This window comes from Ornithodoros turicata, chromosome 1 (assembly GCF_037126465.1).
Source record: "Ornithodoros turicata isolate Travis chromosome 1, ASM3712646v1, whole genome shotgun sequence".
NCBI classification, from domain to species: domain Eukaryota; kingdom Metazoa; phylum Arthropoda; class Arachnida; order Ixodida; family Argasidae; genus Ornithodoros; species Ornithodoros turicata.
In genome coordinates, this window is record NC_088201.1 from 87899275 (window position 1) to 87927023 (window position 27749).

At 42.9% G+C, this 27749-nt stretch overlaps 1 protein-coding gene and 1 long non-coding RNA gene across 4 annotated transcripts in view; both read right to left on the reverse strand.

The window, feature by feature from the left end:
• The window catches only part of LOC135365912 (prostatic acid phosphatase-like), a 41791-nt gene that overhangs the window by 10761 nt on the left and 3281 nt on the right, over nucleotides 1-27749 (reverse strand). For 2 of the 3 annotated variants that reach the window (XM_064598587.1, XM_064598581.1), the window contains exon 2: nucleotides 903-1393. In XM_064598587.1, coding sequence (XP_064454657.1) covers nucleotides 903-1354 — 452 coding nt within the window. In that variant the 5' untranslated portion in view covers nucleotides 1355-1393. Of the gene's footprint in view, nucleotides 1-902; nucleotides 1394-19546; nucleotides 19595-27749 lie in introns of those variants that run through there. The other variant, XM_064598590.1, reaches the window with a different exon arrangement.
• On the reverse strand, nucleotides 24287-26098 carry LOC135365905 (uncharacterized). Its single transcript, XR_010414003.1, has 3 exons — nucleotides 25754-26098; nucleotides 25306-25421; nucleotides 24287-24718 (listed from the first exon to the last, which is right to left on the reverse strand). It is a non-coding gene; the product is annotated as an uncharacterized LOC135365905 (long non-coding RNA).

Consider the following 27749-nt stretch of genomic DNA (forward strand, 5'->3'; position numbering starts at 1 on the left):
TCGTCTTTAGCAATGACAAGAATTTCACACTCGCATCCGCGGAGAAAACCAGGGAAGGATTATTGACCTGTAGGTTAACGCCTGTTGAGGTGTCACGTATAGTTTTCCCTCCACCTTTATTTTTCTTTCCAATTGGCTCTTTTGGGTCGAGGGAGGGCGAGGGTAACAGAAAAAGCCAGTACGCCTCGAACAGGTGACAAAGCACCAAGGGATTTGCTCTTTTGGACTTGCGCTGTGTAAATAATAAAAGGTCACCGATAAGATTTCATAAGATAAGAGCCTCGCACCGCCGCAGTCTTACATGCACTACGTGTCCTCAGAGGATGCCTCCTTCAAAGTGAAGAGGCGGCGTCTTATGCCTTCTGACGAGATGGAACGTTGGACATTCGGAACATGGAATCACCAGGTAGCTTCCCAACAATCAGGAAGATGTTTGTACAACATAGCACTGCCGATTCGTCATCTGCTTCAGCTGAACGAGTGGTGCTTCTTATAAAGTTTTCTGGTGAAGTAATGCAAAAGTAATGGCGTTACTTATCAGAAGTAATTACATTAGTGACGCACTGCCTACCACGCCAAAGTAATAAGCAACGTAATGCGCTACGAAAAAGTAACGAGTAACGGTGGTGCATTACAAAATAAAAGTGATTTCCTCACCTCTGGACGTCACGGTATCCTGCTCCGGACGAATCACCGTAGTATGGAGCTCTGTTTTTTCTGCTGTTCGCATTTCGGTTTCAGTTTGCTATTGTCATCATTTACAGATTAATTACTCGCCCAAAAAGAATGCGAATGTTGTATTCGGTATCGAGGGGGTGGTTCGTGTTCGGTAGAAATCAGGACAAGCACAATGAATGATAGCAGTTGTGATCTTCCTCGGGATGAATATGAAGAATGCTTACGTGTACTTGTCATTATGCTTGGGTAGACTCATGATGGGCACTGGTTGCCAGTCTCGTCCCGCTTTCCATATTTGGTATTCTTCTTCAACGGGGTACATACCGTACAGCAGCAATGCCACGCTGTCAAAGCACCTTGGTTCTGGACTGCTTCGAGCCCATACTTCACGTGTGTCAAAAGACAAGCTTGCGTTATATCTCTTCCGAAGCTGCTTCCCTAACTTGTACATAGCTTGCCTTCCTTCCTTGGTTAATTGGCCGAAACCATATAGCCAAGTGTGATTTATATTTGGATCCCTTGGAAAGGTCCCCAGAGGAGCTCTGGCGCCATGTCGAAATACGACAGTGATCAATTCGCTGGGAACATCAGCTTGTTTAGGATTTGTTGAGGTTACACCAGCCGTAATACAGAGTAGGATGCTTAGGAACGCCGAGCACATACGCAGGAGCTGCATTTGGTGCAGGCCCGAAGGGATACCAGGTTTTGCTGCACGCTGGAAAGAGCAGAAGACAAACAACCTGCATCTGTTAAATGAAAGGTCAATATCTACAACGTAAGATGTCAGTGAAAGTCTAGGCTGTGTTACTATATCCGGTACCTGCCACAGAAGCACAGTAGACGAGAGTTAAGTATAGCGTCATTGTCCGAATACCAGTACCCAAGACGATATTCGCTGATCTCTACAGCGGCGGCTATGCTGCATAAGTTCACATGGACACGATTCTGGCAGAGGTATATGCTTGAAGCCCCGAGATTGGGAGGGGGGACTAGACGACCACAACGATGTCTCAAACGCACCTGAACGTATCAGTGTACGAAGTAAAGGATACCTACTGTACTCGTAGTACCCGCAACACACTACTTATACGCTTACACTACGTATGGAAACCCTGTTACTTTACTCAGACCCGGCGTCGGGAACTTGGCGCTCCCATCGCCCGGCAGCAGCCGCAGTAGCCCCCTCCTGGACTCACGGTTGGGTCGCCGCAGGAGGGAGACCCCACGTATAGCTGTGCGTGGCTTTCCCGTGTTTGGAGAAAGGGGGATCCTGGTGGTTGAGCGGACCCGGAGGTTGTTTAGGACCCCTTGGGGCCCCTCCGGAAAAGCAACACACCGCTTTGGCCCCTGCTACCCATAGTCGGGTGGTCCTGGAAGGCCCGGCCAGGATTTTCAGCTAGTCGCCATCTCCCCTTTCATTACTTTTTCTTTCTCCACTCCTTCACTATCTTCCTTTTCCTCCCTTCAGCTTCTTTGGCGGCAAGGGTCAACCTTGGGCAGTCCTTTCACTCTCCAGAAGCTGCACTTGGGTATAGTGCAGAGGCAAGTGTTAGTGTGCAGGGCACACTCCCTCAGTTGGGCTCGATGGTGGGCGACACACCTGCTGCATTGAACATACCTCTATATTTTTATGGATACTACAAACTCCAAAAGATCTGATCGGCACCTAAAATGGAGCCGCACCGAGGAAGGATCATTGAATTTTTTCGACATAAGTTCTCCAGAGCCATGGCTTGCAAAATTCCTGATCATCCACCCAGATATTGAAGCAAAACCATTATCTAAAGTATCTCCGTTTATAGTGGCAAGGTCACTTGAACAGGCGATCGGAAAGTCCTTTCAGGCAAAGAAGTTGAGTACAGGGGATATTCAGGTCGAAGTAAATAACAAGACACAAAGTACAGCACTCCAGTCACTAGAAAGAACATCGGAACGATACCAGTGTCCATCACAGCACATCGTACACTCAACACTGTCAAAGGAGTCATCAACAACAATAGTTGGGCTAGTTTGTAATACTGATGCATCTGAAGGCGCAACACCCACGGACAACAGGGAGACACACACTCGCGCCACTCGCAACTCAGTTTAATAGCAAAAGGCACATACACAGGCACAGGCACAGGAAGAAAAGAGAGGAAGGTTTCAGGATCAGAGCAAAAAGGATCAGAGCAAAGGAGTTATCTCTGAAGATGAGCTTATCGATTGCACTGAATCGGAGGTTGAGGAGGGTTTGAAAGACCAAGGCGTCGTCTCCGCAAATCGAATAGTTATGCGTAGAGATGGCAAGGAAATACCCACACATATCATCCTTTCCTTTAAATTGCACCAACTTCCTTCGAGCATCAAAGCTGGGTATGTGAACTGTCATGTGAGACCATTTATCCCTAATCCTCGCCGTTGTTTCAAGTGCCAGCGTTTTGGCCACAGTTCTCAAGCGTGTCGAGGACACCTGGTGTGTCCCTAATCTGCAGGAAAAGAACACGCTCCTGAGTCATGCACTAATGACTTCCATTGCGCAAACTGTGACGGTGGCCACCCAGTATATTCTCGGTCCTGTCCGCGTCGGAAAGAGGAAACTTTAACAAAAACTTTAACTCGACTTTAACTCGACTTTAACAAAAAATGCAGCTTTTCCGACGTGGTGCGCAGGGGAGTGGCGCCACTGAGGGAGTCCGTGGAGACGCAGACCTGTTTCCAGGTCCTGAGCCTCCACTCGACACTCCCCAACAGAAATCTGGAGACACTCAGGTGTCCCCTGCGGAGGCCAGTCGTCCAACTGGCCACAAAGAAGCGGCCACGGCCTGCTCAAAGGTCGATGGCGCACAGTCAATTTGGGACGGGGGCGTTAAAGCCACCTCCCAAAAGGGCTTACAAAGTATGGAGGTAGATGATGACGACAAAATGTCACAAAAGTCATCATCAAGCCTCCTTGATACACAAGGTAAAGAAGAACGGGGAAAAGGCAGAGGAAGAGGTTCAAAGACTGGCGAACTGCAGAAGCAACCCCTGCGAAGGGTCCAACCTCCCTCAATGGAACAGGTGTTTCTTAGTCGACGTAACCAAGTGCTGCGCTCCCTTCTCCTTCTCTTTGGAGTAGCCATTATTATGAACCACTTCCTCCAGTGGAATTGCCGTGGTTTGTTTTCAAACCTGGATGATGTTCATGATCTTTTCGATACTTACAATGCAGCATGCTTTTGTCTCCAGGAAACTTACTTGCATAGAAGCGCCCCAATTCCTTTACGCAGACACAACATATTTCGAAAGGATCGAAACGATACCAATCGCGCGTCCGGTGGTGTGGCGATTGTCACACGAGCATCTATTCCATCAAAGGCAGTTAATCTTGCTACAGATTTGGAGGCTGTTGCGGTGCAAGTGTGCCTCGACAGAATAGTCACCATTTGCTCCATTTATACGCCGCCAACAGCAAGCATTACAGAAAAGGACATACAAGATTTATGCAGCCAACTACGAACCCCTTTCATTCTCTCAGGCGATTTTAACGCGCACAATCCCCTTTGGGGTAGTACAAGGACTGATTGTCGGGGCAAGATGTTAGAGAAAATTTTGCTCTCATCATCCATTTGTCTTTTGAATACAGGGGCACCTACATATGTACATTGCGCTACACAGTCCTTCTCAGCATTAGATTTATCCCTGTGTAGCCTATCTCTTTTCGGGGTACTAGAGTGGTCAGTAACAGAGAATGCATTGGGAAGTGATCACTTTCCAGTGGTATTGAAATATCTGCTTCAAGTACATATCTTGACAACGTGTCCGCCTAAGTGGAAACTGGAGCAAGCCGACTGGAACACTTTTTCTGAAAAATGCGACCTGTCTTTAATCCCTATTGATAGGATGACAACTGACGAAGCAAACCATGTCATTACCAATGTCATCCTTGACGCAGGAACACAATGTATTCCCGTAACTTCCGGTCGTTTGCCAAAGCGACCGAAACCTTGGTGGAACAAGGAGTGTGAGGAAACACGAAAAGCCCAAAATCGTGCGTGGGGTAGATTTCGAAGATACCCCACGAGTGAAAACCTTCTTCTCTTTAAAAAGGCGAGAGCCAAGGCCAGGTGGACGCGCAAGCAAGCAAAGCGGTCCTCTTGGCGCAGTTTTGTGTCTTCCCTATCTTCCAACACACCATCTAAACTTATTTGAGATCGACTTCATAAGATCAGAGGTGTAAACATGAGCCGTGCTACCCCTCTTTTAGTAGTTAATGGTCAGCCATGTCAAGGCTTACAGGAACAAGCCGATGCTCTCGGTGAGCATTTTGAAAGCATTTCTTCTTCCTCTAACTACACCAATGAGTTCCTTAGAGTTAAGCGCAGTGCAGAGAAGAAGAAAATTTCAATGCATTGTGGAGACAGTCTGATGTATAATCAGCCTTTCACCAAAGTAGAACTTAATCGTTCCCTATAGAGCACACAAAGGCAACTTCACTAGGCCCAGACAGGGTGATGTACTCTATGCTGAGCCATCTGTCTGAGGCATCCAAAGATGTTTTACTCCAATTTTTTAACCAGGTTTGGGTCCAGTGCATATTACCGTCAGCGTGGAACATTTCTACTGTAATTCCTCTGTTAAAACCAGGAAAGGAACCTTCAAGCCCAGCCAGTTATCGACCCATCGCTCTCACCAGCTGCATTGGCAAAACGTTTGAGCGTATGGCCAATGCTCCGCTGGCCCATTTCCTAGAGGAGAACAAATGTCTTTCTCAACTGCAGTGTGGTTTTCGCGTGGGTTGTTCCACAAGTGACAACCTCGTACGAGCAGAAACAATGATCCGTGAAGCTTTCGTCCGTAGACAGCACTGCCTGTCGGTGTTCTTCTATCTTGAAAAGGCGTATGACACCGCTTGGCGGTATGGTATCCTACAAGACATGTATACTCTTTTGGGATTAGGGGACGCCTTCTTAGGTGTATAACAAACTTCCTCCAAAAACAGGACATTTCGAGTACGGCTTGGAACAACACTATCCCGTCCCTTCATTCAAGAGAATGGAGTGCCGCAGGGATGCGTCCTTAGCGTCACTCTGTTTCTCGTGAAAATCAATTCAGTAACTAGCATAATCCCACCTACCATGTCTTATTCATTGTACGTGGATGACATTCAGGTTTCTTTCTCTTCCACGAATCTAGCAACATGTGAGCGACAGGCGCAACTAACTTTAAATAAGCTTACAAAATGGTCCCACGAGAATGGATTCAAGTTCTCACATGAGAAAACGGTATGCGTTCACTTCTCGAGGGTCAGAGGACTGTTTCCTCCACCTACTCTTAAGCTGAACGGACAGAACCTCACTATTAAAAGCGAACACAAATTTCTTTGGGTTATCCTTGATAGCAAACTGACATTCTTATCACACATCAAGAACCTTAAAACTAAATGCATTAAGTCCCTAAACCTTTTGAAGGTGCTGTCCCACAAATCTTGGGAGGCCGATCATGACACTCTAGATAGGATCTATGTGTCCACAGTGCTGTCTAGACTGGACTATGGATGTGTTGTTTTTTGGGTCTGCTCGGAAATCTGTCCTGAAGATATTAGATCCGGTGCATCACCAGGGACTGCATCTGATAACTGGTGCTTTCCGCACGTCGCCAGTGGAAAGCCTCTATGTTGAGAGCAATGAATGGTCGCTGGAAAGAAGAAGATTTTACTTATCTGTTTCATATTCCTTGAGGGTAAAAGGGTATCCCAATAACCCAGCCATCTCCTCTGTTGAAGGCACACGTTTCAAGCAGCTCTTTCTTAATAAGCCCAGCGCTGTTCCCCCATTTAGCATGCGTGTTCCTCAGGGATGCGAGGATTACAATTTGCCACATAATGATTTCACTATAGTACAGGCTGGTCCACTGGTCCCGCCCTGGCAATCTCCTCCATGTTTTAATCGTTCCCTGTCTATGTTCAAGAAACATGACACACCACCCGTTGTGCTCCAGCAGGAGTTTGAGTCCCTTAAAGAAAGTCTTGGGCAACACAGAGCTTTTTACACTGACGGTTCCAAAACACGCACCTCAGTATCATGTGCAATGGTGACCGATGGATTCACACAGTCATATCGTCTGCCTCACATGCTCTCAGTTTTTAATGCCGAGGTATCCGGAATAATCCTGGCACTGAACTACATCTTAGAAAGTCACATCAAGTCATCGGTCATTTACACAGATTCTCTGAGTTCTTTTCAAGCAGTAGGCAACATAGGGATGTCCAAAAACCTTCTTGTACAGAAGGCACAGTGCCTCGCTGCTAAGGTAATAAAAAAGGGCCTATCTTTGACATTCTGCTGGGTACCCAGTCATGTGGGTATAGCCGGGAATGAACTCGCTGATGCAGATGCTACAGCTGCTCTTTCATCTGAGGTCAGTCGTTTTGATGTACCCTTTCAAGACCTCCGACCTACACTTATGAGGGCATAAATAACAAATGGCAACAGCACTGGAATACACTGCGCAGCAACAAACTTCATCTAGTTAAGCCCACCATTGGAAAACGGACAGAAATTTTTAACAGTCGTCTTCATGAAGTTGTTTCTGCCAGGCTGAGGATTGGGCACACGCATTTGACCCACAGCCACCTCCTCCGCAATGAAGAGGCTCCGCATTGCATGCAATGCAACGAGACGAAATCTGTCCTTCACATGCTGATTACATGTCCATCATACGATACACACAGACTTCACCATTTTCAAGAGCTGTACACATACCATACACCTCTACATCCCTCCCTTTTGCTGGGGGGATGAGGCTCTTTTACCATTTGAACGAGTTTTTAACTTCTTTCAAGACATTGGCATTTTAACTGCATTGTAGCTTTAGTTATTTGATTTTTATGTCATTTGACACTCTAACTGTAAAGTCTTGTTTTAACTAAATCACTATACTTTTAACTTCTACTTTTCTTACCATTGTCTTGGCGCATTATGGCCTTCGTCGCTTATGCGCCAGAAAAACCTGAATCATCATCATCATCACTTTACTCAGAAGTAGTGCGATGCTAGGGTCTCTACAAATTCGAATAAGTAACGCGATGCGTTACGTCAGTATTTTCCCGCTTTTTTCCCGCTACACACAGGAAAATAACCGTTCTTCAAGAGTTCTTCATCGTGCTAGAACGTTTCTCTCAACTTTTCCTGTCTTCGAGAATGAAAGAATCGCTAAGGATATCGTGGCGTCCTACTTCTGAAGAAGTTTCCACGGTGAAAAATACGGACAAGCCGAAGAACTTTAAAAAGTTCGTTCTCGAACGGTTATTTCTCTGTGTGTATTTACCGTTGTCCTTCAGGCATCTCCGTTGCCCAGTGTATCGGATACGGTGTACAAATTTCTTCCATTTGCCAAAATGCAGCACAAAATCCACCACAACTTGCAGCCATGACGTATGACGCCATTTGCGGCCTCCTTGTTATGTACACTTGCGCCATCTTGTGAAACGTAATGATTTTTCAAGACTGGTGCACTGCCTTTTTGTGCACGCAGTTTTGTGTTCGAAAATTCGATAGTTTTCAACATCAAGCTCCTCTCAACCATCCGTCACTAGATTTATTTTCCTCGTGTTTACCTGGATTAAATATATTGCATATTGTCCAAAATATTCTCATACTGATTTAAACACAGTTTTTTTGCGTTTAAGAAGGGTTTACCAAATGTGGGTACTTACGACATTACCAATTCTGTCGGGTGGAGCACAACAAATTAAGGTCGAGGATAGAAGACGTGATGTGTACAAAGACGACAGTTACGCCTCTGTCACACGGGATAAGAATGAAGGACGGCAACATTTTTAGGAGTGTTACACTGTTCCGTCGTAAGAATGTTTTTCTTCGAATTAGGAACACTTCCCGCAAATATTCTCCCAACATTAAACAGATTAGCCCGAAATACGTGAAGATGTGACGAACCGCCAAAACTCAGGGTGAATAAGAAGCTGATCCAAAATCTGGTGCTCCATATGACCGCAACAAATATGGCGACGGATAGATCTCCAGACTGCGTAGTTTTCACGGGCTGTTCGCGAGAGTAATCACATGTGCTTTCGGCACAATGTTATCAATCAAGAAATAAAAATCAAAGACTAAAGATATCGTGTCCGTCGGGGCGTTTTGCTGTTCCACAATATTTTTACCTGTACCTCAAAGCTTGCCCTCAAGGCTACGCATTCGGTACGCCGCACATTTAATCAAAGAAGACATTCTTAATAAATACGATTACAATCAAAATTACAAATTGTATTATAAAAAGTCTGAGTCGTGAGAACCATCATTGCACCACAGGAGTTTTAATTACAGTTTTAATTACAAGTTCTGATAGATGTCAGTAATTTCGAGCACAATATGGAAGCTAAGTTTAATATTCCAACATGACACAAATTTAATTAATCAGTTTCTTATTAAGTGAATAGCGGAGACATAAGGAAATAATTCGAATCAACACGATCAACAGATAGCATTAATATAGAACCACACCGACATATCCTCCAACATGTAGGAAAATAATAGCTACACAATGCCATATCAAAACGAGAAACGTACACCACATTTAATCAAAGAAGATATTCTTAATCAATGTGATTACAATCAAAATTACAAGTTGTATTATAAAAAGTCTAATATTGCTATACGTGAGAACTATAATTGCAGTAGCGGGAAGTTCTGATAGTTGTATGTAATTAACTGTGAACAGCAGAGACCCTGGAAGACCGTGGGACACGAATGACAAGAACGACACGAACACAAGAGGAAATAAAATCTATAACGCCACATTTAATCAAAGAAGATATTCTTAATCAAAACAACAGAGAAGGAGAATAATCTATCATTTTAACTATCATAAAATAATCCTTGTGACATAATCTAATCGAACACTATACAATCTTCATTCTAAGAGACACTAGAAACCTTACTTTGTTTTATGAATCCAACACATAAAATAGATATGTTAAAAATGAACTTCACCACATAGCACGCTCCTAGCAAACAACCAGCTCTAATGATATCTGCCCTGATTTGTTGAAAATGTGTGCCGATAGATGTATGTAATTAATTGTGAACAGCAGAGACCCTGGAAGACCACGGAACACGAACGACAAGAACATAAGAGGAAATAAAATCTATAACACTACAAAGAAGATATTCTTAATCAATATAATTACAATCAAAATTACAAGTTGTATTATAAAAAAATCTAATATCCCTATACGTGAGAACCATCATAGCAGTAGCGGGAAGTTCTGATAGTTGTATGTAATTAACTGTGAACAGCAGAGACCCTGGAGGACCATGGGACACGAACGACAAGAACGACAGAACACAAGAGGAAATAAAATCTATAACACCACATTTAATCAAAGAAGATATTCCTAATCAAAACAACAGAGGAGGAGAATAATCTATCATTTTAACTATCATAAAATAATCCTTGTGACATAATCTAACCGAACACTATACAATTTTCATTCTAAGAGACACTACAAACCTTACTTTGTTTGACGAATCCAACACCCAGGCAACATTGTCTCGGTTTTTCTTCAAAGCCCGGAGACATTATCTCTCTGTCTATACGACCAAAGCACTGCACATGCTTTATCACTCAAAGGGTTGGGAGCTATATTCCTTTTCCTTCCTCAAGCAAACAGGGTGCACTCGAGGTCAGAGAAGATAGTACAAAGGCGATATATTTTATTGTGCAGCGCAAATAGATGTCGATATTATTCGTGGGGATCACTATCTTTTCGCATCCTTTCCTTGAAACAGAAGTCTTTCGTCAAAGTGGATGACATAGTCGGCTATGTTTGTACAGAGGCAATAGTTTTTATTGAACATGTAGAGAAAGTCCAAAGTATTCAATGATAGAGACAACACTCAATCAAAAACGAGAAACAAATTTAATTACATCAATTTTTGTAATATCTTGCAACAGAAAGTTATATATAGATGAACCACACAGAAATCTCAAATGTGAAATGGAACTCAGAGATATGAGGCATTCCCAACTCAGAGATTATTTTCACTGATGTCAATCGAGTGATCAATTGAAACAAATACAAGACAATAATTATTTCAGGCAGTATCTTTCAAAGCAAGCAGCGTGAATACACAACAGAATCTGTACAGAAACTTGTCATTTCAATGAATAAACAAGATCAACTAGTGGGTTCAAGCAATAAAGTGAGTGATGAAAGCCGACGACCCCAACACCACCATCAAGTTATGGAAGGGAGGATTCTAGCGTGGTCTTGTACATAGAATCATTGAAAGCACACGTTTTTTCTTACTCATCATATCCTTTTGTAAATCATTTTTCATAATTCTCACGGCAGGTAGATATTAATAGCATTCTAAACCAGATAATAAATTTTTAATCAATAAAATGAGGATAGATATGCTTTTAATTAGGTGTAGAGGTATAATCGAAAACAGAACAGACAATTGCTCTACATTGAAGAGACGGACAGATTGTGTACTCGTTACCATAAGTCATGGGAAGATGTGATAAAAAACTGCTTCGAAAAGGAAGAGCCTCGAAACGATTCAATTATAGCTGCATTTCAATACATCCTAGACATGGTCGTATTCGGATATATGGTACAAACTACAGAATTGAAGGTGCAAGTACAAGTGAAAATATATTTATTAAAGTCATTAGTGCCAGGAATTATGCTGTGACTCTGTGTGGAGGAGAAAAACCCAGCCAAAAAACTTGAAGCAGAAGAAACACAATACGATACACGTAACAAAGAATATACTTATTACAGGTACGATACAATAGCATTGAACAGGTATCACCGATCAACCACAATGTTTTTTATTAACTGTAATCATACACACAGCTTTTCAATGAATCAGAATTAAAGTGGAGTTGGACAATAGGGTAGAGTATCGCGTGTGGCGATGAACCTCCCCACTCTCCAAAGCCAAAATAAACTTGTTGTTGTGTTGAAGGTGCAAGAATTTGTATACCGAATCTACAATAGTTATAAAAATATCTGCACACCAACATCGGAAGGACCACTGGGATTGATGGCGGAGTTCTTGAGGTTTGCTAATGAAGAATTTAAATACACTAGAGCAGATGTAATTGTAATCATTGCAATGGATGTTAATCAAGTCAGCAGTCAGATCAAATTATCATATACAAGCGGTCTATATCGCACGATTCATTACGGATTTGTTGAAATTTCTCCTAACTATTGAGATGGAAAGTACATAGATATCATATCACATGATATGTTCCACTACCACGGCAACACAATTATTTTTTTCTACCCCTTGTTGCAACGATGTCGAATGAGCAGAAGTTCAATATTGTTGTACAAGGTCTGATGTATCATCACTTATTGAAACTCAACGAACATATCAACTGTGGTGGACCACCGGACGATTTTCATCTAATACTATCTTGTACGCCATTCAAGAATCTTCATACAAAGGAAGGAAACATCAATAAGAGATTCTGCAAGTTCATCGCAACAAAGTGCAAGTTGCTGAAGTGATACAAATGCGGCGACAACGTATCGATTGCATTAATCAACGCTGTATTCGAGCGACTGATAATAAGACATCATTATGTAATACATTCCGAATTCATCAATCAAGACAGCAAACGAAAACTTCAGAGTTTGGAATAGGACAATTATAATTTATCGGAATAAACAAGCATATAACTGAAATAATAAATTTAATCTTTTTCATCAATATAATGAATTCTACGCATTACAATGAAAACACTTTGCATTTAACATGGCTAGATTGAAAACAATGATCGCTAAGGAAACGAATATTCCACACTGAGTGTAAGAATTCTCATATGGAATCAGAGCTGACTATCAAATAGGTTTTACCCGACTACACTCTGTACAAATTCAACACCCGAAGGATAGATTTTCCGGAGAAGGATCGGTCATTGAAATTTGAGGCACGATACATCAGTCTATGATTACAAAAAGGATCACTAATCTTTTGTGAAAACTTATCATATTTCATGAATAAAATTCCACAATGAATGTATATTTTTCAAACAGCTGGACGAGACCTCTTATGCATGAGCAAACGAGAGTGTACAGTTTTGACTTTGAAAATTTAAACAAGATAATGATCTTTAGTGTGGAGTATGCGTTTTACCACGTTATGAGCTAGAAACTTATAAAATTAAAGTATAGCCTTTCCATTTGTAGTGCCCGGATGTTATGACACTAAAATAAGGTGATAGGTTTTCAGTATGGTTACGGGAAACCTCGAGTACATTTTGTGAATTGGATCTACGTTTATGTGTGACCTGTTCTGATCTGCTTATTATAATTAAGATAACATATCTTACATTGTGTTTATGCATAATGCTCATCTTCATTGGATATTGGTTAAGCATTTCTGATGACAGTTGTGTCATCCGCTTCTCCCAAAATCTGATTGCAACTTAGAATTTATTTCATATACGTTTGTGTGCTGTGTGTTACGAAGATTACGTGATTAGAAATGTAGACTTCGTCTGCACATCATGCTTGCAAAATGCTCCATTTGTACCGCGACATTTGATAATAGAATCCTTTCAACATATATTGTCAAAGGATGTTCATACTTTGAATTATACATTTGTCGTTTGCTCATGCATAAGAGGTCTAGTCCAGCTGTCACCCTCGTCATGCCGACTCCACATACGCCGCATGTGCGCCCAGCACACTCGCCTCTTGACTGAGAGCGCCGTCCCAGCCCGCACTTTCCTTCATCCCATCGACCCCAAGATGGAGCTCACCATCCCACTGAGCCTCTCTCGAAGGGTGAGCTCACTCCTTCACCGCTTACGACTCAACGTCGCTAAGACCCCATCGCGCCAGTTCCTCATGGGCAACATAGGTTCTCCACTATGCACGAAATGTGGTGTGGTGGCGGACACTACCCACCTCCTCCTGCACTGCCGCCTTTACTCCTCAGCCAGAGCCGCACTTGAGCAACAGCTCACACACCTCGGCCTGCACCTCACGCTGCGGACCTTACTCGGCGCCGTGCAGCGCGCCCGACAGTGCGTAGAAACCAGACTGTTCCTCTGTTACCTCGCTGCAACCGACCTACTGGTCGCCCTGTGAACCGGACTATGCCCGCCTGGGTACTCTCTCTCTGATTTTTTTTTTCTTTTTGGGAATAGCAAGCCGACACCCTGTCTGGCTGACCTTTCCCTCGTTCCTCTTCTTTGTTATTATTAAACATATCCCACCCCCCCCCAGCTGTTTGAGAAATACACATGCATTCTGAAATTTTATTCATGAAATATAAGTTTTCACAAACGATTAGTGATCCGTTTTGTAATCATAGACTGATGTATCATGCCTCAAATTTCAATGACCGATCTTTCTGCGGCAATTCTATCCTTTGGGTGTTGAAGTTGTACAGAGTGTAGTCGGGAAAACCTATTTGATGGTCAGCTCTGATTCCATATGAGAATTCTTACACTCAGTGTGGAATATTCGTTTCCTTAGCGATCATTGTTCTCAATCTAGCCATGCTAAATGCAAAGTGTTTTTCGTTGTGACGCGTAGAATTCATTTATTGATGACAAACATTACATTTATTATTTCACTTATATGCTTGTTTATACCGATTAAATTACAAATGTCCTATTCCAAACTCTGAAATTTTCGTTTGCTGTCTTGATTGATGAATTCGGAATGTATTACATAATGACGTCTTATTATTGGTCGCTTGAATCCACCGTTGATTAATGCAATCAATATGTTGTCGCCGCATTTTTATCGCTTCAGCAACTTGCACTTTGTTGCGATGAACTTGCAGAATCCCTTATTGATGTTTCCTTTCTTTGTATGAAGATTCTTGAATGGCATACAAGACGGTATTAGATGAAAATCGTCCGGTGGTCCACCACAGTTGATATGTTCGTTGAGTTTCAATAAGTGATAATACATCATAGCTTGTACAACAATATTGAACTTCTGCTCAATCGACATCGTTGCAAGAACTGGTAGAAGAAAATAATTGCGTTGTCGTGGTAGTCGAACATATCATGTGATACGATTTCTATGTACTTTCCATCTCAATAGTTAGGTGTAATTTCAACAAATCCGTAATGAATCGTGCGATATAGACCGCTTGTATATGATAATTTGATCTGACTGCTTTCTTGATGAACGCAATGCCCACTGCAATGATTACAATTACATCTGGTCTAGTGTATTTGAATTCTTGATTAGCAAACCTCAAAAACTCCACCAGCAGTTCCAGTGGTCCTTGATGTGCGTTGATGTGCAGATATTTTTATAACTATTGTAGATTCGGCATACAAATTCTTGCACCTTTAATTCTGTAGTTTGCACCATATCTCCGAATACGACCATGTCTGGCACGTATTGAAATGCAGCTATAATTGAATCGTTTCGAGGCTCTTCCTTTTTGAAGCAGTTTTTTATCACATCTTCCCATGACTTATGGTAACGAGTACAAAATCTGTCCATCTCTTCAATGTAGAGCAATTGTCTGTTCTGTTTTCGATTATGCCTCTACACTTAATTAAAAGCATATCTATGCTCATTTTATTGATTAAAAATTTATTATCTGGTTTAGAATGCTATTAATATCTACCTGCCGTGAGAATTATGAAAAATGATTTACAAAAGGATATGATGAGTAAGAAAAAACGTGTGCTTTCAATGATTCTATGTACAAGACCACGCTAGAATCCTCCCTTCCATAACTAGATGGTGGTGTTGGGGTCGTCGGCTTTCATCACTCACTTTATCGCTTGAACCCACTAGTTGATCTTGTTTATTCATTGAAATGACAAGTTTCTGTACAGATTCTGTTGTGCATTCACGCTGCTTGCTTAGAAAGGTACTGCCTGAAATAATTATTGTCTTGTATTTGTTTCAATTGATCACTCGATTGACATCAGTAAAAATAATCTCTGAGTTGGGAATGCCTCATATCTCTGAGTTCCATTTCACATTTGATATTTCTGTGTGGTTCATCTATATACAACTTTCTGTTGCAAGATATTACAAAATTGATGTAATTAAATTTGTTTCACGTTTTTGATTGAGTATTGTTTCTATCATTGAATACTTTGGACTTTCTCTACATGTTCAATAAAAAATATTGCCTCTGTACAAACTTAGCCGACTATGTCATCCACTTTGACGAAAGACTTCTGTTTCAAGGAAAGGATGCGAAAAGATGGTGATCCCCACGAATAATATCGACATCTTTTTGCGCTGCACAATAAAATATATCGCCTTTGTACTATCTTCTCTGACCTCGAGTGCACCCTGTTTGCTTCAGGAAGGAAAAGGAATATAGCTCCCAACCCTTTGAGTGATAAAGCATGTGCAGTGCTTTGGTCGTATAGACAGAGAGATAATGTCTCCGGGCTTTGAAGAAAAACCGAGACCATGGTGCCTGGGTGTTGGATTCGTAAAACAAAGTAAGGTTTGTAGTGTCTCCTAGAATGAAAATTGTATAGTGTTCGATTTGATTATGTCACAAGGATGATTTTATGATAGTTAAAATTATAGATTATTCTCCTCCTCTGTTGTTTTGAGTAAGAATATCTTCTTTGATTAAATGTGGTGTTATAGATTTTATTTCCTCTTGTGTTCGTGTCGTTCTTGTCATTCGTGTCCCACGGTCTTCCAGGGTCTCTGCTGTTCACAGTTAATTACATACAACTATCAGAACGTCCCGCTACTGCAATGATGGTTCTCACGTATAGGAATATTGGACTTTTTGTAATACAACTTGTAATTTTGATTGTAATCATATTGATTAAGAATATCTTCTTTGATTAAACGTGCTACTCCATTTTAACTCTGATTCATTGAAAACTTGTGTGTATGATTACAGTTAATAAAAAATATTGTGCTTGATCTGTGATACCTATTCAATGCTATTGTATCGTACCTGTAATAAGTATATTCTTTGTTACGTGTATTGTATTGTCTTTCTTCTGCTTGAAGTTTTTTGTCTGGGTTTTTCTCCTCCACACAAAGTCACAGCATAATTCCTGGCACTATTGACTTTAATAAATATATTTTCACTTGTACTTTTGTGTGTGGCTATCCTTTGCATGTCTATACTTGCATGTAAACCGCCCACCGCACACCTGTTGTAGCGCAAAAAGATTGTGAGGGAAGTCGGCTAAGGTGGAAAAATGGCTAAAGAAGTCGGCACAGACTGAAAAATACGCTACGATAAGCGCACGCGCAGCCCTCCCCCCGCCTGTAAGCGCGCGGACAACGCTCCGCACACGCGCCGGTAAGAGGGAAGGCCCCAGGGGTCAACGGCATAGGGGTCAGAGGTCCATGTTGCTGAGTGGACCCCCCTACCATACGACCAGACTAAGTACTACTTATGTCATCAAGGAGGAGAAGGAGGAAGGGAGGGTTTCACTTACGTAGTGTACACGAGAGATGCTCTACTCATGTAGTTCCCACAACCACTGACTCACGTTGTCTCCTTCAACAGCCTTTTTAGGTCATCCGGCTCCTTGTCTATGATGCACCATATGTTCCAGATGGGGACCGCATTGTTAAAATTTTGTAAATGGTTTACCATTTCCGGCGTGCGGGTTTAGATTTCCGGGCAAACTCGTCATTTTGTAAATGAAACCCTTCGAGAATACGTTGCAAATATCAGAATGTCAGCATCGCACTTGGAAATTGTAATGCTTTTACAAAAGTAATTGCAACGGGTGCGTTATTCCCACGTGGTACCTGTCCATCACCAAAGAGCTCCACTCTCCTGGGTCCACTCTTTCTTGCTGCCCTCTCTCCACCAGAGATCAGTGGTTCTTCGAACCGCATAAGTATATCATCTCATGTACACTCCGCAAGTGACTTTTTTTCCTTGTCCCTTCTCATCCATCGTAATTATACAGGGTGTCCCAGCTAAGTGTATACCGATTTTTAAAAAATATATATAACACTTTTTCCAAGATGAAATCAATTGCAATATAGCATATGCTGAAGGGCACTCCCTAGGAGGGCATTAGCAAAGTCCAAAGGCAATGTCTTAATTAACTTTCATTAATTAACTTGTTAATTATAAAAGCTACAAACCTGGGCTACAAACAAATATCGGTCACCTGATATCGTAGCCGTTTCCAGAACAAAAATCCGTTCGATAGATCGCCCGCAAAAAATTCGTGAAAGAACGCCATTTTTTTTTTTTTCATTTTGTTCATTGCGCTTCTTAGAAGACGCGTCTTTCCTTCATCCCCAATGTGAGAGGGAGAAAGAGCACACTATCGCCTCTCGCGTCCTGGAAAAAGATTAAAAGGAAACAGAACATGCAACCCAAGATAAGGCCAGTTCCGATAGAGTCACCCGATACATTTGTTTTTGTTTTGTTTCCGCAAGTTAAAGCTCATCTTCGACGCATGAGGCGGCACTGTGCTCATTCCCCCTCTCACGTTGGGGATGAAGGAAATACGCGTCTGCGAATATGCGCAATGAACAAAATAAAGAAAAAAATGGCGTTCCTTCACTAATTTTTTGCGGGCGATCTATCGAACGGATTTTTGTTCTGGAAACGGCTACGATATCAGGTGACCGAAAGGAGCAGACGTTCTCATTGGGACAACCTTGTAGCTTTTATATTTAACAAGTTAATTAATGAAAGTTAATTAAGATATTGCCTTTGGACTTTGCTAATGCTCTCCTAGGGAGTGCCGTTTAGCCTATGCTATATTGCAATTGATTTCATCTTGGAAAAAGTGTTATATATTTTTTTTAAAAATCCGTATACACTTAGCTGGGATACCCTGTACATTCGTGACATTGTACAAGAAAACTTGCAGCTGCGTTTGGGATTTTTGTTGTGGTCGTCAAATTCTTCGGGTCAAACCTGTCGGGTTCACCATACTCGTCGCAAGTCCCTTGCGTATCTTGCTTCCGCGGGAGGGTGAAGTTAGTATTGTGATGGCTACCATACAAAATAATAATGAATGTTTCCAGCTCTAATGAAAGCTGCATTGTCATTTTTCTGTCTTGCTCTGGCCGCTCGGACACTTTAGATGTTAAAACAACCTCACAAGGTGAATGGGGCAACACCATTGCCTTTAAATCTCCGTGACTAAATCGTAAGCTGCGAATTTTTTGCACTTTGACTCTGAGTGACATAACCGATGTACGTGAAAGCAGTTCAGCCGGCATCCTTAAAGGAGCGCTCAAGTGCAAACATTTCTCCTCGGGGATTGAAAGAGCGCGTTACCTTGACACCGAAACAAGAGGAACGAGATTCGTCCGTTGCGTCGTTCGGAATTTGTGAACGAAGGAAACCGCAACTTAACCTTTCCCTCTCCCTTTCCTCCTCAAGAAGCGCTGCAATGCGGAGATTCCTCGGATTGGTCTCCTCAAACGACATCCCGCGATGATTGGACACATCGTTTGGAGAGACAAAGGAGAGCCCGCTCCGCATTGTCGGCCTTCTTGAGAAGCACAGGAAGAGTGAAATCTTGAAGTAACGCATTCTTTCACGCATCAGTCACCAATCACGCAGCCGATGAATCGCGTTCCTTTTGCGTTGGTGTCAACGTGACGACAAGCAGAAATTTCTGGACTTGAATGCCCCTTTAAGCGCCATGTAGATATGCCGAGATAAATAGCTTACAGATGCTCGACGCAAAGGAGGGCAAAAAGAAAAAAGAAAACAGAGCTGTGAAACAAGGTAGACGTCACTGCCGTTTCTCAATTGTTAAAGTCTCGTTAGTCAAGAACTGTACTTCAACAGCGACGGCTCTACCACCTCATTCTCAAATGAAAGTTTCGAAACATAAATGCAGCCCATCAATGCAGCTTTGTATTATTGTAACCTTTCGGAAGAAAGCACAGCATACCAAAGGCATTACTTACCTCAAAAGACACGCGCCACAAAGAGCTGCGCCACGAAGTAGATTTCTTATATGGGAAGGATATGGAAATGGAAGTGCTCCGAGCCCATCTGTCCAATGATTTCCGTGAGAGACACCGAGATACATTTCAAAAGTTCACCCATTGTTCGGGTATTCCTGTTTGAAACGCCTTTTTATCGTGGCCGGTATAAAGCAAACTTTCGTCTTGATGCATTTGTTGTGCGCTACACCGATTTAAACATGGCTGCTTGCCACTAGTTGAGTGCAGCTTCCGCCTAGGGGCGCTAGCGGCGTCGAAAGCGAAAACAAATTCGTGTCGGCTAGCGCCCCTAGGCGGATGCTATACACAACAATTTGCACACCGCTGTGTTCACATCGGTATAGCGCATAGGAAATGCATGAAGACGAAAGTTTGCGTGGTCGTATTTACTTTGGTATGCAGTGCCTGGTAACCACGATTTTTTCAGAGGCTCCTCTGGCACAAATTATGCACTCTGTGGTAGCGGAAGTCTGTCAGTCAAGTAGGTATCGCGCGCCACGCGCGAAAATGTGACTGGCCTTTTATAGCACCCACCTTGTATACTATGTTGATGCAGATGATGTAGCTAGACTTTTCATTACGGTGCTTAATTAACACCGTTCTCACCGTTCTCACTCTAATTCTCTCCGTTCTCACCGTTGTTGTGTTCTCTCTACAGAGAGAACACGAGCACCGTAATGAAAAGTCTCGCGTTACACACAAGCACCGTAATGAAAAGCATCGCGTATCAGAGGCCTACAATTTTTCAGTGCTTCCGAATTAATACATAAAAATGTAATTACTTTCAATAACATTTTTTCGGATTTGTCTGACAACATGTTTGCCATTTGATGCTCCAATATTCTTGTCTTTTTGTGTCCTGAACCAATGGCACTCATGTTATTATTTTGTTCACAGCTATCCTATGTACAGTGCTGGACAAAAGTTTAAGGAACGCGCGAGCGGCGTATTTTCTCTGGGCAGAGACACCCTAGCGGCGAGCGGAAGCCGGCGAGTCCACTCGCTCAGAGGGGATGGAAGAGTGCGCTTGTGGCGACCCTCCGTAGTAGTAGTGGTAACTTTGATTTCGAGTGTGAGGAACGCCAAAATGGTTTTGTTTTCGGTCTACTGCACCGATCGCGAGTAGCTATCGCGGGAAGGAACTCTCTCCGCTATCGGAGAGATAACAGGGCGCTAAGATGAATTCAGGTGACAACAGGCTGCAGTACCTAGTATGTTTCTTTTTTTATTAGGCAAAAACAGAAGAAAAGAGCGTGTACCCTTGAACACACACACACACAAAGAGGCGGGGGAGGCGATAGTGTCTCAATACTTTGTCGGCCCCCCTTTCGCAGCAATAACTGAGGCCATGCGCACAGGAAGGTGAGCGTATAGTCGACGGACAAGGTCCACGTCTTCACGTACCAAGGACCACTCTGGTTCTATAAATTCGCAGAGTGCGTCCTCGCTCCTTGTAGGTATCCGTGTCTTGCTCATCCTATTCTTCAGGATGCCCCAGACATTTTCGATGATGTTTAAGTCCGGGCTCTTCGCAGGCCATGTCAGCTGCGTTACGCTGAGGTAGTCGAGTAGGCGTTGGACAGTTTTACTATGATGGACGGAGCTGCCATCATGCTGGTAATGGTAGCACCCATCCGGGAACGGCCCGTCCAGAGCATAGGGGAGCAGCGTCCTCTCGACGACCTCAGCGTAATGCAGCTGACATGGCTTGCGCAGAGCCCGAACTTAAACATAATCGAAAACGTCTGGGGCATCCTGAAGAATAGGATGAGCAAGAGACGGACGCCTACAAGGAGCAAAGACGCACTCTGGGAATTTATAGAAGCAGAGTGATCCTTGCTACGTGAAGACGTGGACCTTGTCCGTCGACTATACGCTTCCCTTCCTGTGCGCATGGCCTCAGTTATTGCAGCGAAAGGAGGGCCGACAATGTATTGAGACAGTATCGTCTCCCTCGCCTCTTTTTTTTGTGTGTGTGTGTGTGTTCAAGGGTACACGCTCTTCTGTTTTTGTATAATAAAAAAGAAAAAAAGCTAGACACTGCAGCCCGTTGTCACCTCAATTCATCTTAGCGCCTGTTATCTCTCCGATAGCGGAGAGACTTCCTTCCCGCGATAGCCAATCGTGCTCGGTGCAGTAGACCGAAAACGAAACAATTTTGGCGTTCGTTACACCCAAAAGCAAAGTTACCGCTGCTACCACGGTGGGTCGTCACAAGCGCACTCTTCCATCCCTTTGAACGAGTGGACTTGCCCGCTTCCGCTCGCCGCTAGGGTGTCTCTGCCAAGAGAAAATACGCCGCTCGCGCGTTCCGTAAACTTTTGTCCAGCACTGTACCATCATAGTGTAATTTTCCTTTCCCATTTCTGCTTCATGGGTCTGTGTTTACGTAGACATTCATTTTGCACATTTTGCACAGTCAGCCATCGATTAATGGTTCATGTTCCTGGAAAAAATTATTCATACATCGGGGTCTGAAATGAGCAAGGGAAATGAGCGTCTTGTAACCTTTGATAAAGCGAGCGAATTCGTAACTTGAGGTTTAAGTGCATTTATTTTATGTCTAAAATATTTATTGTGTACTAAGGTAGCAGCAGCAGCTGAGCTGGGGGATATGCCCTCAGCAAGCTGCAGATTTAGATTTTTGGCTGTGTAGATATTTATTCAGCATATATCATTGTCAGCGGCAGCTGAGCTGAGTACCAAGGGAGTCATGCCCTTGCTATATGTAGTATTATGTATACCACCATAATGCAAATAAAAGTGAATTGAATAATTGCCCAACACACGGGGAGTACGTGGTTGTGAAGTAAAAAGGGTGCCACTCCCTGAATGTGTAACTGATAAGTGCCTGCGTCCTCTGCTTATGGCGTGGAAGTCCCTTCTAATTACACGTTTTTCGCAGTTTAATCCGAAACATATGAGGTAACAAAATGCCATCATTCACATTGTGCTTCAAATTATTTATTTTTTTGACACTCAGAAATGAACATGGGAACAACATGAGAAACTGTTAGAAAAGGACATCACGTCAGAGTTATCATTTCGGGTGTGGAGGCAATTTTGCTCACTTTCAAGGGTTTTCCATATTCCTTCTTAGCAACTTCCCATTGCTTTGCAAATAAGGAGGTAGGAGTAAGCAAGCAGATCGAGTTGTCTGCATTCGTGTATTTACACCAATGCAGACGACTGAACCAAAGCTGAAACGTCTCAGAAATTTCCCTTGCTTTGAGTTATTCACATTTACGCTAGTATAAGGTATTATTATATTTATCATCGTTTGACATTCTCAAGTCAATCTATGAATTGTGTTAGTAGAAAGGTGTAGAGCGGACATCTGGTGGACTGCAGCTGTTGGAAGATTCACGTGCCTCGCGTCTTATTGATGCCTTCGTATACGCACCACAATTCTGCCACGAACACGTGACGGATGGAATAAACATTTTACGTTCACAACCTTCCTCACACCAGCTGATCGTGCAACTGCACCACCGTTGGAAGATCACTGTGAACAGCCGGCTAGATTGTTTCAACGTAGCAGGTGTAGTACACATATCACAACACACTGTGTTCACCGTCTTCACAATACACGTCACGTCACGGAAAACTACACCTACTGCGGAAATGAGTGCCCTGTTGTGTAGTACCGATTCTGAGGTTACGGGGTGTTGATACCGCCGATCACTGTACCAGCAGCCAGTCACTACATGTTTACACAAGCAATCCTGTGCCACAGAAACACTGACAGGGTCACGAAACTGTTCCACGGACGTCTGTAATCTTCTAAGGCTTTTTGAAGCGATAGGTTGATGCTCTGCCATATTCTTTGGCACAAAACGAAAACAAGTGCAGCGGTGGCAGTGTTGCCAAATCTCATCCACAGGAAATCTGTATTGGCATCCCGAAAAGTAGGTAAGATTCAAACAAAGTCGCTAAAAAAGTCGTTGCCACCACTGTGCCCTTTCTGTTCGTCGCACGTTATGAAACAATGTGGTGACAGACGAACCGGATGTTTCAACGAATGAGTGTGCTAGACGGTCCAGAGAGGATATGACAAAACGAGTTTGAGTGGATAAAAATGAGAGAAAGTTAATGAAATTCGGAACCTTGAACATCTTCTGCTGAGCTTTGTCTGGCTTTGCCATCGGAGGCACGTAATGGTGGTTTGTTTATTGCTTACAAAAGGTTCCGATGCCTTCTCGTGTTTTTCCGACTTGCTATGCTTCTTTATGTCTGACAGACTCGCATGAAGTAGACGAACTCTTTAACTGGACGCAGCCATTCCTTGAAAGTTGGAAGCATCTCCCAGCTCTTTACTTCTGGTCGTACGTAGGAGGCATTTTGAAAGAAGTATGCGTATGTAGTCCATTCTCAAAACGATAAAACCCTCAGTTCAAGGGAAAACGAAGACATGTCGACGCGGAGCGTCAGAAAAGGGGCAATCTGGAAACAGCTCAAAGAAACTAGCGCTGCGAAGAGCAGAAACGAAACTGGACGCTGCACGGAGCACGATGGAGCGCTGGAGTTCCCCGTGACACATGTGATTGACCCTGAGCACAGGGGCTGATTTAAGAGGGGGGAAGTCCTGATGTCCTGATCCCCCCTCACTTGCAGTCGGTAGCTTCAATGGTAACATCTCATTACGGCCGAAGTCTCATTACGGCCGAAAATCCTTTAATCCCCAAGTGTCTCGTTACGGCCAAAGTCTCAACACGGCCGAAGGTAGTCTCATTACGGCCGAAGATGTCTCATAACGGCCAAAAAGAAAAAAGAAGCATCCACCATATTAGCTGTGTATATACTGTGTTTTATGCTTCCCAAAATGTGTCCGAGGCGGTGTGCCCCCACGGCTTGTGTCACACACAATGGTTCATGCACACAATATTGCGACAGTGTTTCATGCATCCCTCGTGAAAAATGTTTTTATTGTCATATGTGTCACACGATATTTGTATGTGTTACGCCATTTTCTCTCAGTATTCAAGCAACATCCTACTCGTTGGTTCTGTGAGCGAACTGTGTGCGTGTTCTGAAAAGTACTCCACAAGGGAGCCCACTGGGAGCTCCAGGAGCCACATGACCTATGACCATGATCTTCTCCCCCACTAGCTGCCTTCTACAATTTACGTCCACCTGAAATTTAAAAAAAGTACATAAGGTACAGAACAAAATGACATATGCTTTCGTTTGATGATGAGCATGAGACATATGCTGTCAAGCAGACTTTTTTTTCATATATTCAAAACATATTCAAGAATTATGGACAACAATGACAATTACGTCATAATGATGCAGCTGCATAGCCAGGAAAATATTTCAGGAGGTGCTTTATGAGGCTTGACATGGTGTGGAGGAGTCCCCCTTGTCAGTGCTTTACCCAGACCCCCCTACACCCCCCTAACTTTTTTGCATGTGAAACCCCTACAGGGGGTGCCCTTGTGATTTCAGCTTCAGATACGTCTGTAATGATATGTTAAGCTGTAATGACGTAACTATAATGATGACCTCCCCCCCCCCAATTTTTTCCAACACCCCTCTCGTGCTTGGGATTCTGGATAAACCACTGCCCCTCGTTCATTTTCGTGGGGCACTACATTAGGGCTTATGCCACTGCACTGATGTCACAATGTTATAAGTGTGTGTCACTCTGGGCATTCGGAATTCCTCTAAGGTACAATATGTAAATTCAGAATACCCGAAGGGTAAGCATCAGATGTTACCTGCAGGCTTCATGCTGAAACGCGTGTACGCAAAACACTTCCGCCGTGGTGGGCGACGTCGTTAGTGTAATCATACACGCAAGACAGTTGCGGGCACATGGAGTAGTGGCAGCAACCTGAAAACGATACATTTTCTTGTTATATATGAGTAATCAAAAATATACATTCCCACATGTTTCGTTTTGTCGTTTGCAGGAAGCGCTAATAAGGGAACAGCACTTGGTTGGTCACATGCAAGTCACAACGCGAAAGGTGCCGATATTTCGATTACGCGATCAAAAATTAAAAGTCTACAACCATGCACACTACCCCATGCACACTTCCCCCATGTACACCATGCACACTTCCCCATGCAACTACTTCCCCAGCATCGTGAGACATGACACCATGTATTCACGTATAGTGTAATGTGAAATGATATGCAGGAATGAAAAAGATGCCAACATACCTGTAATCCAGTGTCCCATAAGTTTGATTCGATTTTCTGGCAGCTACCATGAAGAGCAAATGCACGATTCACAAGTTTCGTTTCGCCATTTTCATTGCTGTTAATTTCGCAACCGTCAAGCAATCCCACGTGACCTCCTTTGGATCAGTGAAAAGTGAAAATTACTCGCGTCATGAACATATATGTTCATCTCAGCGCAAATCACGTTTTGCATGCTATAGAAGGGAGGGGGGGGGATCAATGCTCTTCCTTTCGTGTTTTGATATCTTGTTGTTTTGCTACTCTCACTTTGGAGTTCGGATGGTGTCTAGCAACGTTGGGTACCTCGTTTCTTGTGTGAGCGAGTGGTTGCTGTTTACGACGTGTTCATATATCGATTTGCAGTGCTGTAATGTGCAAATTAGCGGACTTTATAGCAGCTCTCTATTTTCCGTCGTTGTCTTTCGAGCAGCGCCTGTTGTTCCGGCAAAAATCGAGTTGAATGAATCGCCACAGCCCCAACGTATATCGCGCAGTGTTGACCAAGTCCAGCAGGAATTCTGGTGAGTAATGCTTTCGTAGAGTGTCTGGATTAGTAGTGTGCTGTCCACACATAGTTGGATTCTCATACGAGTAATTTAAATGAATCAAAACAGACGAAGTGCCTGTAATAGATGTAACTCTGTATCTGTTCGTAGGTTTGCGTTGTTTCTAGTTGGTTGTGCGTTTAGGAACAACAAATTTATTCGAAGACGATAAGATACCGACAGTGCATCACCGTACAGCAGCATTTACTCGTATCATTGTGAGCCATATTTAATTTGTTAAAATTTGTCGTCGCATTTCTTCAAAAATAAAAGCGCAAGTCGGTGTACTTGAATTGATCTCCTTGAACTGCTGACGTCGAAAGTCTGCAAATGTTGTACTTATGTGCCTTCGCGCACCATACTAGGCACAAAAGCATATCTGATTAGAATAAATACTTCAAGAGGAAGTCATTCAAATACATTGTTATTTATAGCTGGTTTTCCATTCCAGGCATGGTATGTGGCTGCACGGAGGATTCCGAAAAAGAAAAACAACATGGCTAATAGGATGTTGCTGCACAGGGAGTCCTGGCCGAAGAGGTGAGCTGTTAAGATCATCATAAGGTTCTGTTGTGAAGTGAGAAATTTTGTAGTAGTGCACGAATGTTAATTCGTGCACTACCTTTATAAAAAAGAAACCATAAATGGAAAGTTATGCATGCATCATTTCATGAATTGTAATGTATCACTATTTGATATTCACATGTTTCCATTAAGGGAATGAACTACTGAACCTATATTCATATCATGGTCATGCTCTGTGTTTACCTGGAAGTCACATTTTTAAGGCTTGTCATTCTTTTGTCTAGATGAAGATTTATGTTAACCTTGTATGAAATAACAGACACGTATCAACACATGTGCAGCTTGTGCACATTAAAACCAGCCATGTAGAGACAAATGCTTGTTTTTTTTAGTTTTTTTTTAAAATATTCTAGCCTATTCATGGTTGCTCTTCGCTTCTTGCAGGTTTATTCACTCCAGGAGCAAGAATTGTACAATTGTAAGGCGAATGGAAATAAACTGACATCGACTGAGATAGGTGTTCCGTCTTGGCCAGTGACTGTAGGATGGCTCCAAAAGCGTCACAACAAAGCCAATATTCATCTAGCTCTCTACAAGTAGCTAACTCCACATAGTAGCCTGCTTCACAGCAACATCAACACTACCTTGTGGGAGTACACATTACACAATATCTTGCATTGTGCTGTGGTATGATAACATACCGTTTGTCTCGCAATATGTATATATAAATATGATAAGGGCCCTAAGGGCACAGTGCATGCCTTATACCCTGCTGAATCCATACCTGGGTGCGACATTGCATATCAATGCAGGTTACAATACACATTTTCACATTTGGCCGTTATGAGACATCTTCGGCCGTAATGAGACTGCCTTCGGCCGTGTTGAGACTTTGGCCATAATGA